Below are 14,415 nucleotides of genomic sequence, written 5' to 3'. Positions count from 1 at the left end.
GAGGAGGAAGGGGCGGGGGGAAGTGACAAAGCGACGACGCCGGCGCAGGCTCCGCCGCCACGGCTCCCCCTTGCGGCCTGGCGGGCCCGCCCCGGCGCAGACGGAGCTCACTGAGGGACGGCAGCAGCACGAGTTTCTGCGAGTTTATTGGTTTTAGTACAAAATCGCTATGGCTAAAATTCGCTAGCTTAGGAGGAGCTGCTACTGGTGAAGTCGCTTTCTGGGCTGTAAAACAATACTTCAAGTTACGAGGGAAGATAAAGCAGTACCAAGAGGCCAGGATTTAGGAAACATTTCAGACTCTGAAGAAGGGAGAATGCTGGAAAAGAACAGGACGCTCAAATCAGCTACATTTGGTGAAAAATAGGCATTTCAAGGTAGGTATAGTTTACATCAGAATGTGTCAAGAAGTATTCCAATATTAAGCCAGCTTATTCATACACTCCAACTTAGTTACTTTATCCAGAGAACCACTGAAGAGGAAGGTCTCTCCCTCCCTCACATCATTACTGCCATGCCAGATGTTCTCCTCTTCACGTGCCAGCAGGCTCCTGTTCACCAGCACCTCAACAACCCCAGCCTGCAGCCCTGTCTCCGTGCTACACTGACGTAATTTAGCTATCACCGCCTCAGGGAGAGGCACCACGCAACACAGCAACACCTGCATTAACTCCGGGCAACCTCAAGCTTGCTCTGCTTAAGCGCATCAAACACTGGCTCTGATTGCTTTAGAGTGAAGTTCTGGCTTTAGATCCAGGTGTCATCTCCTCCTGACCGCATGACTCATTTATTATCATACTTAAGGCCATAAAGTCCTACTTTGCAAAGATTCTCTTCTCTGTTGTAGTTAGATGCTGGGAAAATAAATTCAAATAACTGAAAATACAATGAGAACACATTTCAAATTCCGAATCTACAACTGAGGTTCTTGAACCAGAAACATCCAACAGCACAATGCCCCTTTTCTTCCTTTGTTCCTTCTTCGCGTCGAAGGCACTTCTGGATTGCGTAGTACATGCTCTTTGGCTGCACAGTCAGAACACATAAGGCTTGCATACTAGTCACTCCTCTTCCTTCGTATTACCGGTCTCACTCTCCTGTTTCTTATCCGCTCCCTGATCTGTGGACTTTGCAGCACTGTCTTCATACTGACACAATCTGCTTCGGCTTCGAGCTCCTGGCTGATACAGCTGCATTGCTGGACGATCCTGAAATAAATCAAAACTATTTAGACTCTCATAGCCCCACGCTATCATGGTTATTATGGCATCAATGATATTAGAAATGGCTCAAATTCAAACTTTTCAAGGTGTCCTAAGTTAAATTACTCCACCATGGTGGTAATGTAGCTTCAACTGTCTCAAATCAAGGTTGTCTCTGTTGTAAGGCAACATCCCTGTTCAAGCCATAAAGAACACTGCACATAGCTGAAGTTATTTGTAAGTAGTTTCCTGCTTTGATGAGTTCGGCTCACCCTCTCTCACAACAGAGGCCAACTTCAAAGTTTCTTCAAAACCTCAAGTTTCATTTGTACCCGATAATGCCTTAAGTGACATGGAAAACTTGCATACCGATGCTGCAAAAACAGGTTTGCAGAGTATACAGAACTAAACTCAAGACATTATTTCTTGAGTCTACAGGAGACCTCCTGTCATATTCTGCAAGCAGCAGTCTTGTCCTTGTTTTGGAGGAACCTGTTCAATTACAGTCCCACTTCAAGATGTATTTTCAGGCATGTATAGCAGCAGAGATACAGGCAGGTTACTGATGCTCCACTGACACCTTAAAGATACAGCCTATGGCCTAAGTCAGCAAATGAAAAGGGATCGGTGTCTTTACAATTCAGCCCATGGTATCTTAATTCCTATACAGTGACAAGAAATATCACAGTTTAGCAAAGCTTAGTGGACAAACAGGCAAACTTTCTAGCAATGGCAGAGTTTGTTACCAGAACAGGGAGAAGTTTCAACAGAGAAACCACATGGTTCTTTCCTCAAAGTGCTTTTATCTCAAAAAATACAAACTGTTCCCTATGAATCAACACATGAGTTTAAAGAAATCCAGCACCTTGTTTCTGATACGATCCCTCTTAATTGTATCCTCTTTTTTATCATCTTTGGTTACTTTCTCAGATTTGTCCATGCTGCTGGTAAAGTCTGTAAGATCACTTTTCTTTCCCTTTTCTCTGAGCAAGTCTCTCTCCTTTTTCATCTCTTCCTCTTTTCTTCTAAAAACCTTCTCTTTCTCAAAGCGCTCTTTCTGCCTCCGACGCTCCTCTTCCTGGCGTCTCAGTTTCTCCCTCTGTGCTCTCTCATATTCTCTGTCTCTTTCAAAATCTCTATCTCGGTCCCTGTAGTCCTTTACACACTCATCTTCTGATCTGTATGAAAACAAAACTGAAAATTAAGCTCAAAAGATTCATCAAACAGAGCTGGGAGATCAATGTAATACTGGTGTAAATCTGCAATATGAAGAAGACACACTGGAGGGTTCTAGGGAGCTTCTGGGAAGCTGTAATAAGCTGAGTCATGCATGATAACCAGAGATGACACTGAAAGCTAGTGTTTCCTAGCCTTCTACTCACATAGCTGGCTGAGTCTCCTCTGGCTTTGGACAACACCTGAATTTCTCTGTCTCATCTCTATTTCTCACATGGCAGAGCTGAACCTTGAACAGATCATGGAGCTGTTAAGAATGACAACTTTCCACTTTGACCTTTTACAAGACTTACAGGGACTACTAACTGGAGTACACCTCTCCTCTTGCCATGGTTGTAAGGCGCTCATTGCAAGGACAGTGCTCACAGCCTGTTGCAGGTCACCTACACCTAGGCTTCTTTTGCAGAGTTCCTACTGAGAGTTGCAAAAATATTAAAGTTTGTCCACCAGTGAAGAATTGTCAGGTAATTCAAACAGCTTTCTGTAATCATGGGGATGTGCACTGCTGCAGAGAACACATCCCATGCCTTATAACAGAAAAATAATTTGAAAGGAATTTCAAAACATGGTCACGGCAGAGCAGCCTAAGCCTCAGTACGATCAGGAAACAAGTTATATATACATATATATATATTTATAGCAAGTACTAGAATACTTTTTTGCCTTCTCTTCTTTTGTCTCCCCATCAGATCGTTTGGCAGATGCACTATTCGCATTTTTTTCCTCCCTCAGAGTCTCTTTTTCCAGTTTCTTGGATTTTTCTTTTTTCTCCAAGTCTTTTTCATCTTTTTCAGGCTTCTTAAGTAGCTACAAAGAAAACAGAAGTCTCAACTAAAAAGCTCACTCTATTACATATTGTCTGGCACAACACCGAAATTGCATCAAAGGAACCACAGTCCAGTAAGAAAAACATTAATGTTACTGCAAATCGAGTATTTCTAAAAGCTGGAGTGTATGAGTAAGCATAATCCACACAGCAGACTAGGATTTTTCTCCTAAAACAGGTCATTTTAGAAAGCTTAAAAATAGTCTCCATTCCATAGTGAATTCACAACTCTGTTTACCGCAGCATGTACAACAGTCACATGACAAAAGCTTTAAATACTACTATGAAGCATTACAGCATGTAAACCTTTACAATGCCTAATATTTGAGTATTACAAAAAAAGTGGTCATTTACTAACACCGAACTCATGTGATTCTTCACACAATACTCAAAGCACATTTTGAGAATCTGATATACAAATAATAAGGGAAAGGGAGTATAACAGTTTATAATAAAGAACTGTTCTAGACCTTAATCTTTGGTTCTTCTTTTGATCTGTCTCTTTCTTTTTCTGGGCATCTGTCTACTTTCTTCAGTTTTTCTGCTTCTTTCCTCTTCCTTCTCTCCTCCTCTTTCCATTTTCTTCTTTCTTCTTCTCTTTGTCTTTTTCTTTCCAATTCTCTCCTCCTCCTCTCCTCTCTTTTTTCTTCTCTCAGTCTCTGTGTGTGTAAAAGCAAAGAGAAATAGAAAACATCCTTTTAAGCCTAACAAGATACCCTGCCACAAAGTGATAAAAGTATTTCATCACCAAGTAAGTCACCTCAAAACTGCCCCCATTATAAAAGTCCTGTCATCTCTATTGTTCTGTTGTGAATCTGAACACGTTACAGCAGTGTTTCACTTTCTTGCTCATAAGCCTTGATTTGTACTGTCTTAAAAACCAAACACAACACTAGTCTCAGTCTTTATCATTCTAATTTTAATTAGATCTGCCCCATCTGTGATTTTCTCCATTGCTAAAAGTTAAAATGATCTTATGTGCTGGGAGAAAGATCATCTACAAGGACCTCAGCCATAACTGCATTAAAAATGAAAGCATTAAAATGGAATCTGGTTTGTCAGCACCACAAGAGACATTCAGCTGTGACCAGAATGCACATAAATCACCACCATTCCTCCAAAGTTCTAGTAGTTTAAAATATGTGAACCAGATGTTAACAAGGAAGTTGGGTCAAAAGCTTCCTCAAAAGGAAGGGTAGAAACCTATCAATATACACATTGCAACATAGATACCCATGCTTTAAATGAGCAAATTGTACTTGCAAGCAACAAGAAGATTCCGGAGAGAAGTCTTACCTGTTTATTTTTCAAGAAGTTCAATAAAGGAGTGGTCTTTTTAGCTAGAGAATATATAAAACAAATGTAAACAATTTGCCTTACCCAATACTACAATACTTACAACACCTACAACAAAACTCTATATGAAATACAGAAGCCTTATAGATTATCCAGCCTACTTCCTCTCACATACAGCAGTGAAACAAGTATTCCAATCCTATCCCTGAACAGTGGCAACTATTAGGCTTCTATAAACTTCTTTAGGATACTAATATGACATCCAGTACACCTGTCTAAAAGGATATTCAGTCTGCACTAGGCTTTTCCCAGATTCTCTCACTTTGAAGGAGACACCTGTAACACGCTTAAAAACTGTGGCATTTTACCCAACCACAATCTCTCCTAGCTTATGCCTGCATGGAACATCACTGCTCACAGTATTCTGCATTAAACATCACTGCATCTCACTGAAATGCAGCCACTCCGCAGCCTAGGCTGGCTAACAAACCTCTGACTAGTGGCTTAAAACAGGAAGGAAGGTTATCATATAAAACTTAAACCTAGAGAAGAATTTAGAGCATGGGAGCAAACTAAAATACACTGAACATTATTAGCCTAAAGGCTTAACAAATATCAAGCAAGCACACAAAAGAATTCAGTCTCCTCAAGGTTGAGAAATCACAGCTTCAAATTACACCACACACGTTTCTTTGTGCTCTAGGAAAATGTAACCATAGTACATAGATTTCCATACCTATTAGCTCTTTGTTTCTTGCCTCTATTTCCTCCAACAAAGTTTCAGGAGTAGAGGTTAATTTTTCATCATCTGCACTGTAGCTTTCCAAAAACTTTTTGTACTCTGGATCTACAGGTGAGGGGAAAGGGAAGGGAAGAAAAGAAAAAAGGAAACAAAGATATAACGTAGCATGAAAAGAATTTGTATTGCACACTACTGGAAGTCTGGGTTAGATTTGCATAAGTTGTCCTGTTTATGTGTCACGTTTTCATAAATTGGCAGCTCTCAAATAAGCTGCTGCATTATGTTTGTCCAGGACAAACATATTAATAGATTTGCAGCTGACAAAGCAGTGCTAATAAGCTTCACACATAATTAAGCAAACATTTTATTGATAAAACTACAGGTGCCACAGTAAAAACATTATATTCAAATTACTGCTAGAACTTTCAATTTCACACATGCAAAACAAACTAGCTAGCTGTTATACCATCTTCAATAGTTCCAGTTTTGGCATCCTTTTTCTTACTCTTCTTTTTTGCAGCTTTCTGGAAAGGTGCAAACTCAACTATGGCAGCATATTCCTGACCTGTAAAGAGCAGAGGGAAAAATAGAGATGAAATAGATATAGAGTATATTGTCCATGTCTAAAGCAGGAAGATAAGCCTCACAAGAAATATGCAACACTAAAAGAGACCACTTGGACAGCATAAAAAATTTCTTGTATTTTGAAAGCCATTTAACAACAAAGACATTTTAGAGACAGTAGAATTCATGAACTAAACACCTTCACTATGTTAACAAAACAGTAAATTCACAGACTCACAACAAGAAGGAAACACTAGATGTAAGACTGCCCGTAACTCTCAGTTCAGCCACCTCAGCTACACCACACCACATAATATCCTCATCCTACGAACTACGCATTCATTGTGCAAGTAGAAAAGAATATTTTAAGTTAATGCAACTGAGGCAAATCTCAATTTTTGGCAAAATACAACAGAATGCAACACATTACAGGCAGACTTTAAAGTTTTATCTTCTGACGAGAATGCTACATTTATGGCTGCATAAATCCAATACTGCTGTTGGGTATGGCAAGCATAGTGTACTGCTACACTGCAAACCAGCTTATTTAAGAGAGCTAGGTGTTGTTAGAACCTTGTCATGCAACCCTCCTAAATAAGGAATAATCTTGTGGACAGGGCTTTGTGTCACATAAAACACCTGGCTGGATGAAATGTAAAATACATGTACTTGAAAAAAAGTTCAAGGTGAAATCCTTAGCCTACTAAAGCCTACAGGAAGACTCTTGTTAAAGCTTTTTGCTAAATATGCAAGTTTAAGGTCTATCATTGAGAGACTACAAACTTTTAGTGCTACCCAATGTAACATCTTTAAATGCAAAATTTACACGAGATGTATCGAATACCTAACGTGTGTTGAGAAAAAAGTGGCAACTAAATACCTGCATGTTTAACCAATGAATTAAAATATTTGTTTCCTACAGAGTACTGTCTCCAGAGAGCAGCCACTTTCACAGCTTAAGGCTGCAAGGAAACAAGCTGCTCCTTTTACTGAATCAAGATGACCCAGTTGTAAATTGGGATGAGTACTAAACTGAATTACAAAATGACCAAAAAATAAGTCACTCTCTTAGAAGTATACAGAACAGGTGAGGGGAACAGCAGCAGGTGGCATCATTAACCTCAGCTTTGTTTAGTTTGGACAGCAACACACCTACTCACTTTCACTTTTCAGACTTGATACTCAGGTGTAACAATGCAAGTATTAACCTCAGTAACACAGCAGCTGCTTTTATATTGATACCACTACTGCCTCGACACACGATATACAAAATCGGTTTAGAAATATACAAAATCAATTTAGATTCCTTTCCACAACGCAGAAGGCATTTACTTCGCTCTTTGAAATACTCGTGAAATTCATTTAAGGCAACAAAACCAAACAAATCAGAAGCAGCACGTCTGGCTGCTCACACCCGTCCCTCCAGAACTCAGCCTGCACACCGCGCACACGCCCGCAAGTAAACATACGGCCGAGCGCCGCTCACTTGCCTTTGTGATCGACAAAAACATAGCCGTCAAAGCGATCCCTGAAGAGGACTATGTCTTCCTGGTTTTTAAAGTTGATGTAGGCTCTCGAGAACATGTGAGGGTACAAGCTGCAGAAAAACAAGACCGAGAGAACAAGGCTGACTAGGCGGCGGCGACGCCTCCCTGGCCCGGCCGGCAGCAGCGGCGGCTCTCGGTAGCCGCCCGGGCGGGGCCGGCGGCCGTACCTGGAGTCGTTGGCGAAGAACTCGAAGTAATCGTGCTCGGGCAGGGGCTGGAGGTGCTCCTCCAGCTGCTCCTTCGTCAGGCTGGGCGGCAGCCGGCGGATCACCACCTGCGGTGCGGCGACGGCCGTTAGGGCAGCTTGCAGCAGCGGAGCGCGAGGCGCTGCCGCCCCCTCCCGCCCCCGTTCTTTCGCAGGCGGCCCCAGCTCCCCCCACAGCGGCCGTCACCAACGGCAGCCGCGCGAGGCCCGATACCGCGGGTGGGGGGGGGGGTGCCCACACCGAGCCACGCGCAGGCCCCACCTTGCTGAGCGTCTCCTTCTTATCTTTGGGCCGCTCGAGACGGTCGAGCTCGCCGCCGCCGGCCCTGCCATCCGCACCAGCGGCGGCCGCCGGCCCCGACCCCAGCAGGACCCCCGGCCCGGCGGCGGGCCCGCGCCGCTCCTTGGGCCTGGCGTTCTCCTTGTCCTCCTTCATCCCGGGCCGCGGGTCAGCGCCGCGCGCCGCCACGCGCCCATTGGCCGCCGCACCTCTCGCGCGACTGCGCCTTAAAGGGCCACGAGCCGCGCCCTCGGCCGAGGCCTCCCCGCCGCGGCCCCGCCGGACTACGACTCCCGGCATGCCCCGGGCCCTGCCAGACTGCGGCTCCCGGCATGCCCCCGGAGGGGCCCGCGGATGCCGGTACCGCCAGCAGCCGGCGGAGTCAGCCGCCGGGGCCGGGGTCAGGGCCCCAGTCCGCCCGCGGCGGTCCCGGCCTTATTTCCAGCCCCGGCACTATTGAGGCGCGGCCTCTCAGCAGCGCTGCCGCTACCACCCCTCTTCCGGGCCTGCCTGTGTAGTGACGGAGGCGCGGGGCAGGCCGGGAAGGCGCGCGGGGCAGGGTGGGAGTGTCCGCGGGGAGCCCGGGGCGGCGGTGAGAGCAACGCGGAACCGGCGGGATGTGGTACGAGATCTTGCCCGGCGTGGCCATCATGGGCATCTGCCTCAGCATCCCCGGCTTCTCCACCATCCACATGCACCGCTGGTGCAACGGCGGCAAGGTCAGCGCGGGGCTACCGGGCCGCCTACGCCCCCCCCCCCCCCCCCAGCTCCGGCGGCCCGGGATCCCAGGGCTCCGCTTCCTGCTGGGGCCCCCCTTTCCCCCAGCCCCCTCCCTCCCCCTGGGATTCCTTCCGTCCCGGGACCCTCCTTCCCTCGGGCCCCCTTTCCTCTGAGAGCCCCCGTCCCCGGGGCCGTAACAGGCAGCACTGCATGCTCACAGGAGAAGAGGGTTGCGCGCTATCCCTACCAGTGGACCCTGATGGAAAGAGACAGGCGGCTGTCGGGTGTCAACAAGTACTACGTGTCCAAGGCAGGTGCTCGGGGCATTGGGCAGGTACTGCTGGGAGGGAAGCAGGAGCCGTGCGCTGCTCCCCCCGGGCCCCAGCTCTGGACTGGGGGAAGCCTACGGCCATTGCAGTGGGCACTGGTTGCTCTTGGGGCTTTGGAGTTCGCTCTGTACCTGCAGCTGGCCTGTCTGTGGGGATGTGCATTATAAATTCTTTTTTAATTAGGACATGGGTACTTAAGAAGCATAATTTGGAAAACTGCATTTTCAGCTATGCCCTCTTGCAAGTTGGCGACAAGAATGGTGCAGATACAGCTGTTACTTTTTCTTTTTCAGGGTCTGGAGAACATAGACTAAGGTGGCAGCACTTTGGAGAATCCACATATCTATATAAAATGATTTAGGTCTTTAATAAAGATATACATGTATTCAACCCTTGCATCTGTGTTGCTGTGGTGGGTTGGCCCTGGCTGGACATCAGATGCCCACCAAAGCCGCTCTATCACTCCCCTCCTCAGCTGGACAGGGGAGAGAAGAATATAACAAATATCTTGTGGGTCAAGATAAGGACAGGGAGAGATTGCCCACCAATTACTGTCACTTAGGGAAATTTAACTTATTATCAGTCAAGTCAGAGTAGGATAACGAGAAATAAAACCAAATCATAAAAACACCTTCCCTCCACCCCTCCCTTCTTCCCAGGCTCAACTTCACTCATGATTTCCTCCTCCCCACCAGCAGCACAGGGTGACGGGGAATGGGGGTTATAGTCAGTTCATCACACATCTCTGCTGCTCCTTCCTCCTCAGGGGGAGGATGCCTCACTCTTCCCCTGCTCCAGCGTGGGGTCCCTCCCACTGGTGACAGTCCTCCACAAGCTTCTCCAATGTGGGTCCTTCCCACGGGCTGCAATTCTTCATGAACTGCTCCAGTGTGGGTCCCTCCCACGGGGTGCAGCCCTTCAGGAACAGACTGCTTCAGTGTGGGGTCCCCCATGGGGTCACAAGTCCTGCCAGCAAACCTGCTCCAGCATGGGCTCCTCTTTCCATGGGGCCACAGGTCCTGCCAGGAGCCTGCTCCAGCCTGGGCTTCCCATGGGGTCACGGCCTCCTTCGGGCACCCACTGCTCCGGCATGGGGTCCTCCCCAAGCTGCAGGTGGAGATTTGCTCCAGCGTGGAGCTCCACGGGCTGCAGGGGGACAGCCAGCCTCACCATGGGCTTCAGCAGGGGCTGCAGGGGAATCTCTGCTCCAGCAGCTCCCACCCCTCCTTCTTCACTGACCTTGGTGGCTGCAGAGTTGTTTCTCTCTCATATTCTCACTCCTCTCTCCCAGCTGCTGTTGCACAGGAGTTTTTCCCCTTCTTAACTCTGTTACCCCAGAGGTGCTGCCACTGTCACTGATGGCGAAATGCAGAAAGCCAGCAGGACTGATCTCATTTTTGTGCTCACTTCCGCTGACCTGCAGCCAGGCCAGCAGCAAAACACCTTTTTACTGTTTGGAGCCAGTGAGAGTTGAGGATGCCCAGTTGCACTAGAAGTTGTTTTCTGCTGACTGTAACCAAGTCTCTTTTCCCTACTCTGCACGAGTGTCTCTAATATAATTCCCTCTAGTTGCCTGTAGCCATATTGAAAAAGTAATAATATTGCAGAAAAAGAAAATACACTGACATAAACAGAATTCTTCTGGATTTACATCAGCACGAATAACAGCAAGTTCAGACACAGAAACTTGCATCTGAATTCCTCTGCTGATCAACTGGGTTGGGATGAAGTGTTTCTGATAGTCTCAGCAGTCCTGAACCGTAACTCATAGCCTGTGTGACTGAGCAGGGACGGATAAGTCCGACACTTCTCTGTGGCGCTCTGTGTTCAGGCTCTGAGACAATGTGCTTAAGCTGTCCAGCTGTTTGTGCTTTCTAGATATGGTCAGCTTTGTGTTTGCTTTGTGTTTGGCTCCTGACAAGCTTGCCAAGGTTCCAGTTTTCTGAAGAGCTGAAAAGAGCTTGTGAATCAATGAAATTCCAACCAGCACTGTAGCTGACTAGCTGGTGGTAAGCGCTTTGGGTTGGTGAGACAGAAGAACTAGCAGGAAGGGAAGATCAGGAGGACAAGAAATAAGAGAGGGAAAAAGAGGTGGAGATCAAGACAGGAAGCAGAAGAGGAAACAGGCTTCCAGGGTTCAGACTAGCTTTGAGCACTTCTCCCAAACTACACAGACAGCTGAAAAGCAACCTGGGGCTGCTCGAGGCAGGGTTTGCTGTAATCCTTCCAGATACCAAGGGGCCTTGAACAGCTCTTGCGAGACTTGTCCTGCCTGGGTGAGTGTGTCTCCATGGAGAATTTCTGGGCTCAGAAGAGGCCTTTTCTGTCTGACACCATGCCTTGGGCTGTGCTCACCTTACAGCATGTCCTAAGCTGCAGCTGGAAGAAGCTTCCTTTGTTGCATGAGATGCAATAAATGAGTGGGCCTCATCTGTTACACACACAGAGCTCTTCAGGGGTCTGCATCCCAAGTCTTGCCTCCCCAGCGGTTCCAGCACAAGACCTTCCCATCAGCAGCTAAGCCATTTTCCAACCTGTTGACCAGTTCCCCCTCAGATGCTTCCCCATGTCTTGGCACAACTCCTATGCTAGGGTCCTCAGGGTCCTTTTCTCCCACCTGTCTTTCAAAGCAGACACCTATGCTGCAGTTCTTCCCAATTTTGTTATTGAGGGGATGAAAGCAAATGAGGAAAACTCCCATAAGAAACACAGAACAAAGCGTGCCAATGAGCAAAGGAAAGTTTTGTTTTTAGCAAAAGAAAAGAATGCTCTGTAATATTACCTGTTGATACTCATTCTCCCATCTCGTACAAACCTAAACCAGCTTCCCATTGCTCTCACTACCTCTTTTCACCTTCAAGCAGTAAGCATCTCTATCAGACCGCAAGGATGAGGACCTACACTTTCCTCATTTATTCCTCCAGTAGCTGAATCTTTGTAACAGCCCCTTGTCATCCTGGAAGAGCGGCTGCTGGGAGTTCAGCATGCTGTGTTCTACTAAAACATCTCTGGCCTCTCTCATGTACCGTCTGGGGTCCTTTCCTTCTGAAGGGCTCTGTGTCACAAGTGCTAGTGTTCAGAGCCTACAGCACCTCTGTGCAACAGGCTGGACTGAGTCTTCATTTGGCAGAGCGCAGAGTGGGAGGCTGGTTTAGTTCCCAGATTGTGGACTCTGGCAGAAACAAGACAAACAAAGAATGTGGCAGGATCCCACAACTGCTTTCCTGCTCACACCATCTTCCCCTTCCAAGCAACAGCAATCGCTCTGGGCAGCTTAAGTGAGCGGAGGTGAGTTATGGAATGAGTTATATTCATGCTGTCTCAGAACCCCTTTCCAGGTTGGCCTGAAGTTTGTCATCTGTACAATAATATGTTGCAGCTCAAGAGAAAAAAATAAATAAATTGCTTTGAGTAGAATTTTTAACTCCAGAACCTATGCTTAGTTATACTGAACCTTAGCTCTTCTACTTACTGACTATAGATCCCCAAGTAGCCATCCACAGATGTTGTGGTTTAACCCCAGCTGGCAACTAAGTACCACACAGCTGCTCACTCACTCTCCCCTGCCTTGGTGGGATGGGGGAGAGATTTGGAAGTGTAAAAGTGAGAAAACCCATGGGTTGAGATAAAAACAGCTGAAAAATTAAAAAAAAGAAATAATAATAATAAAGTGTAAGGAAAAAGTAACCATGAGAGAGAAAAATAAAAACTAAGACAAACAAGTGATGCAAATAAAAACAATTTCTCACCACCAACTGACCGATGCCCAGCCCGTCTCTGAGTAGCAGCCCACCCACCCCCTGCCAACCTCCCCCCTAGTTTTATCCCTGAGCATGACATCACATGGTCTGAAATATCCTTTTGGTCAGTTGGGATCAGCTGTCCCAGCTGTGTCCCCTCCCAACTTCTTGTGCACCCCAAGCCTCCTTGCTGGCGGGGTGGGGTGAGGAGCAGAAAAGGCCTTGATTCCATATAAGCACTGCTCAGCCATAACAAAAACACCCCTGTGTTAGGAACTCTGTTTTCAGCACAAATCCAAAACATGGCCCCATACTAGCTACTGTGATGAAAATTAACTCTATCCCCACCAAAACCAGGACAACAGCTCATAGCTACTGTTGAGAAATCCTATATCCTAGCACAAGCTTAAAATTGTAACGAGTCTTGACCTTCACGAGAGAATACTCACAGAGGCTTCAAACTAAAACTATTCTAATCTGTATCAGAAATGTTGTACAAACACACAAGTTATTTCTGATGAAGGAGATGGTAGCTCTCACCTAATGTCTGGTTTTTGAGGTCCTGCATGTGAACTCCATCCTGTCTCTCCTCTTGCAGACTTTGCCTGTGGAGGTACAGCACTTTTTATTTTCAAGAATCTCTGCTGCCAAAACTACCACACAGAGATTTAGGGGAACAAAAAAAGCCCTCTAGAAAACACTTTGTTTTTAAAAACATTTAAGAAGGCTAAGGGGGTGTTGTGGAAAGAGTGGTGCACTTCACTCGCAAGAGAGAAGCAACAACGTATTTTATTGATACGAGACAGAGAGTTAACAAAGTTTGGTAAAAGCAACGGTGATTTAACAAGATTTGATGGCAAGGTACACTTGATTATTTACTGCATAGACGACGGGGTCAGACAAAACTGTCAGGGAGACCCTCCCATTGAGTCGTGAGGTTCAAAGAGGACCCCCTTGTGTTCTAAACTCCTTCTCAGAGAGGAGTCTAGGTGCAGCTGGATCCAGACTTAGTCCCAGACTTGGTCAATGGTTCATGTCTAAAGGATTATATATGGAGAGTCAATCCTTTATATCGCTTAGCTAAGATTACAAAGTTTCAGTGTGCTTACTGCCAATTCACCTACTGAGTATCTGATGCAATAAGGATTCTCTCAACCTTGAGGAGTAACCTTGAAAGGTGTCCCTACTCAAGGGGAGATCCTGGCATGCAGCCCGCTGCCATGCAGGACAGCTCCACAGGCTCTGGGCTGTCCATTATTTATAGAGTAACATGACTAACTTATAGTCATATCTGCATACCAGCTGTATTTTGGTTGGCACATGCTCAAGTAGCCCTCAGCTGTTGAGCATGATTTAGAGCCCTCAGCTATCATGTCATTACCTGTCTCCCCAGAGTCCAACTTAAGCCACATGCAGCCATCACAACCGCCACTGGTGGCTACTGCTTAAGCAGAAGGAGTGGGGTGCACACTGTCACAGGGGGGTATACTTGGAAATGTGTAGTTGAATCGAAAACAACCACCACAGAAGCACTACCTGGAGCAGGCCTCTGAGTACAGTTTAAAGAGAGCCATGTAATACTGCTGAAAACAGACCAAACTAAAATACCAAAGGAGTTAAAACAAGGTTTTAATCTAGAACACTTGCATCGACAAAAAAAATTTCAAATAAATTGAAAGATACAACCTTGTTACCACCTCTGTACATCCAGGGGTTCCAATCACTGCA

At 46.3% G+C, this 14,415-nt stretch overlaps 2 protein-coding genes across 2 annotated transcripts; one reads left to right on the top strand and one right to left on the bottom strand.

Moving 5' to 3' along the window:
* Nucleotides 1–1,061: 1,061 nt before the first annotated feature.
* UPF3B (UPF3B regulator of nonsense mediated mRNA decay) lies at nt 1,062–8,054 on the bottom strand (the record flags this gene model as incomplete). The annotated part of the gene is made up of 10 exons (XM_082004015.1): nt 1,062–1,208; nt 2,068–2,380; nt 3,094–3,245; nt 3,735–3,923; nt 4,561–4,604; nt 5,297–5,407; nt 5,769–5,867; nt 7,357–7,463; nt 7,581–7,687; nt 7,881–8,054. The coding sequence occupies 10 exons, from the start codon at nt 8,052–8,054 to the stop codon at nt 1,062–1,064; spliced, it is 1,443 nt and encodes a 480-aa protein (XP_081860141.1).
* A 429-nt stretch (nt 8,055–8,483) lies between these two features.
* Nucleotides 8,484–9,261, top strand: NDUFA1 (NADH:ubiquinone oxidoreductase subunit A1; the record flags this gene model as incomplete). The annotated part of the gene is made up of 3 exons (XM_082004174.1): nt 8,484–8,617; nt 8,839–8,952; nt 9,241–9,261. Exons 1-3 carry the CDS (start codon nt 8,516–8,518, stop codon nt 9,259–9,261), a joined length of 237 nt encoding a protein of 78 aa, XP_081860300.1. The 5' UTR covers nt 8,484–8,515.
* Nucleotides 9,262–14,415: the final 5,154 nt, after the last annotated feature.

This window comes from Phaethon aethereus (assembly GCF_964289735.1).
Source record: "Phaethon aethereus genome assembly, chromosome: 10".
Lineage (NCBI taxonomy): Eukaryota > Metazoa > Chordata > Aves > Phaethontiformes > Phaethontidae > Phaethon > Phaethon aethereus.
Note: the sequence above shows the minus strand (reverse complement) of the source record. Positions and strands in the feature narration are given on the sequence as shown.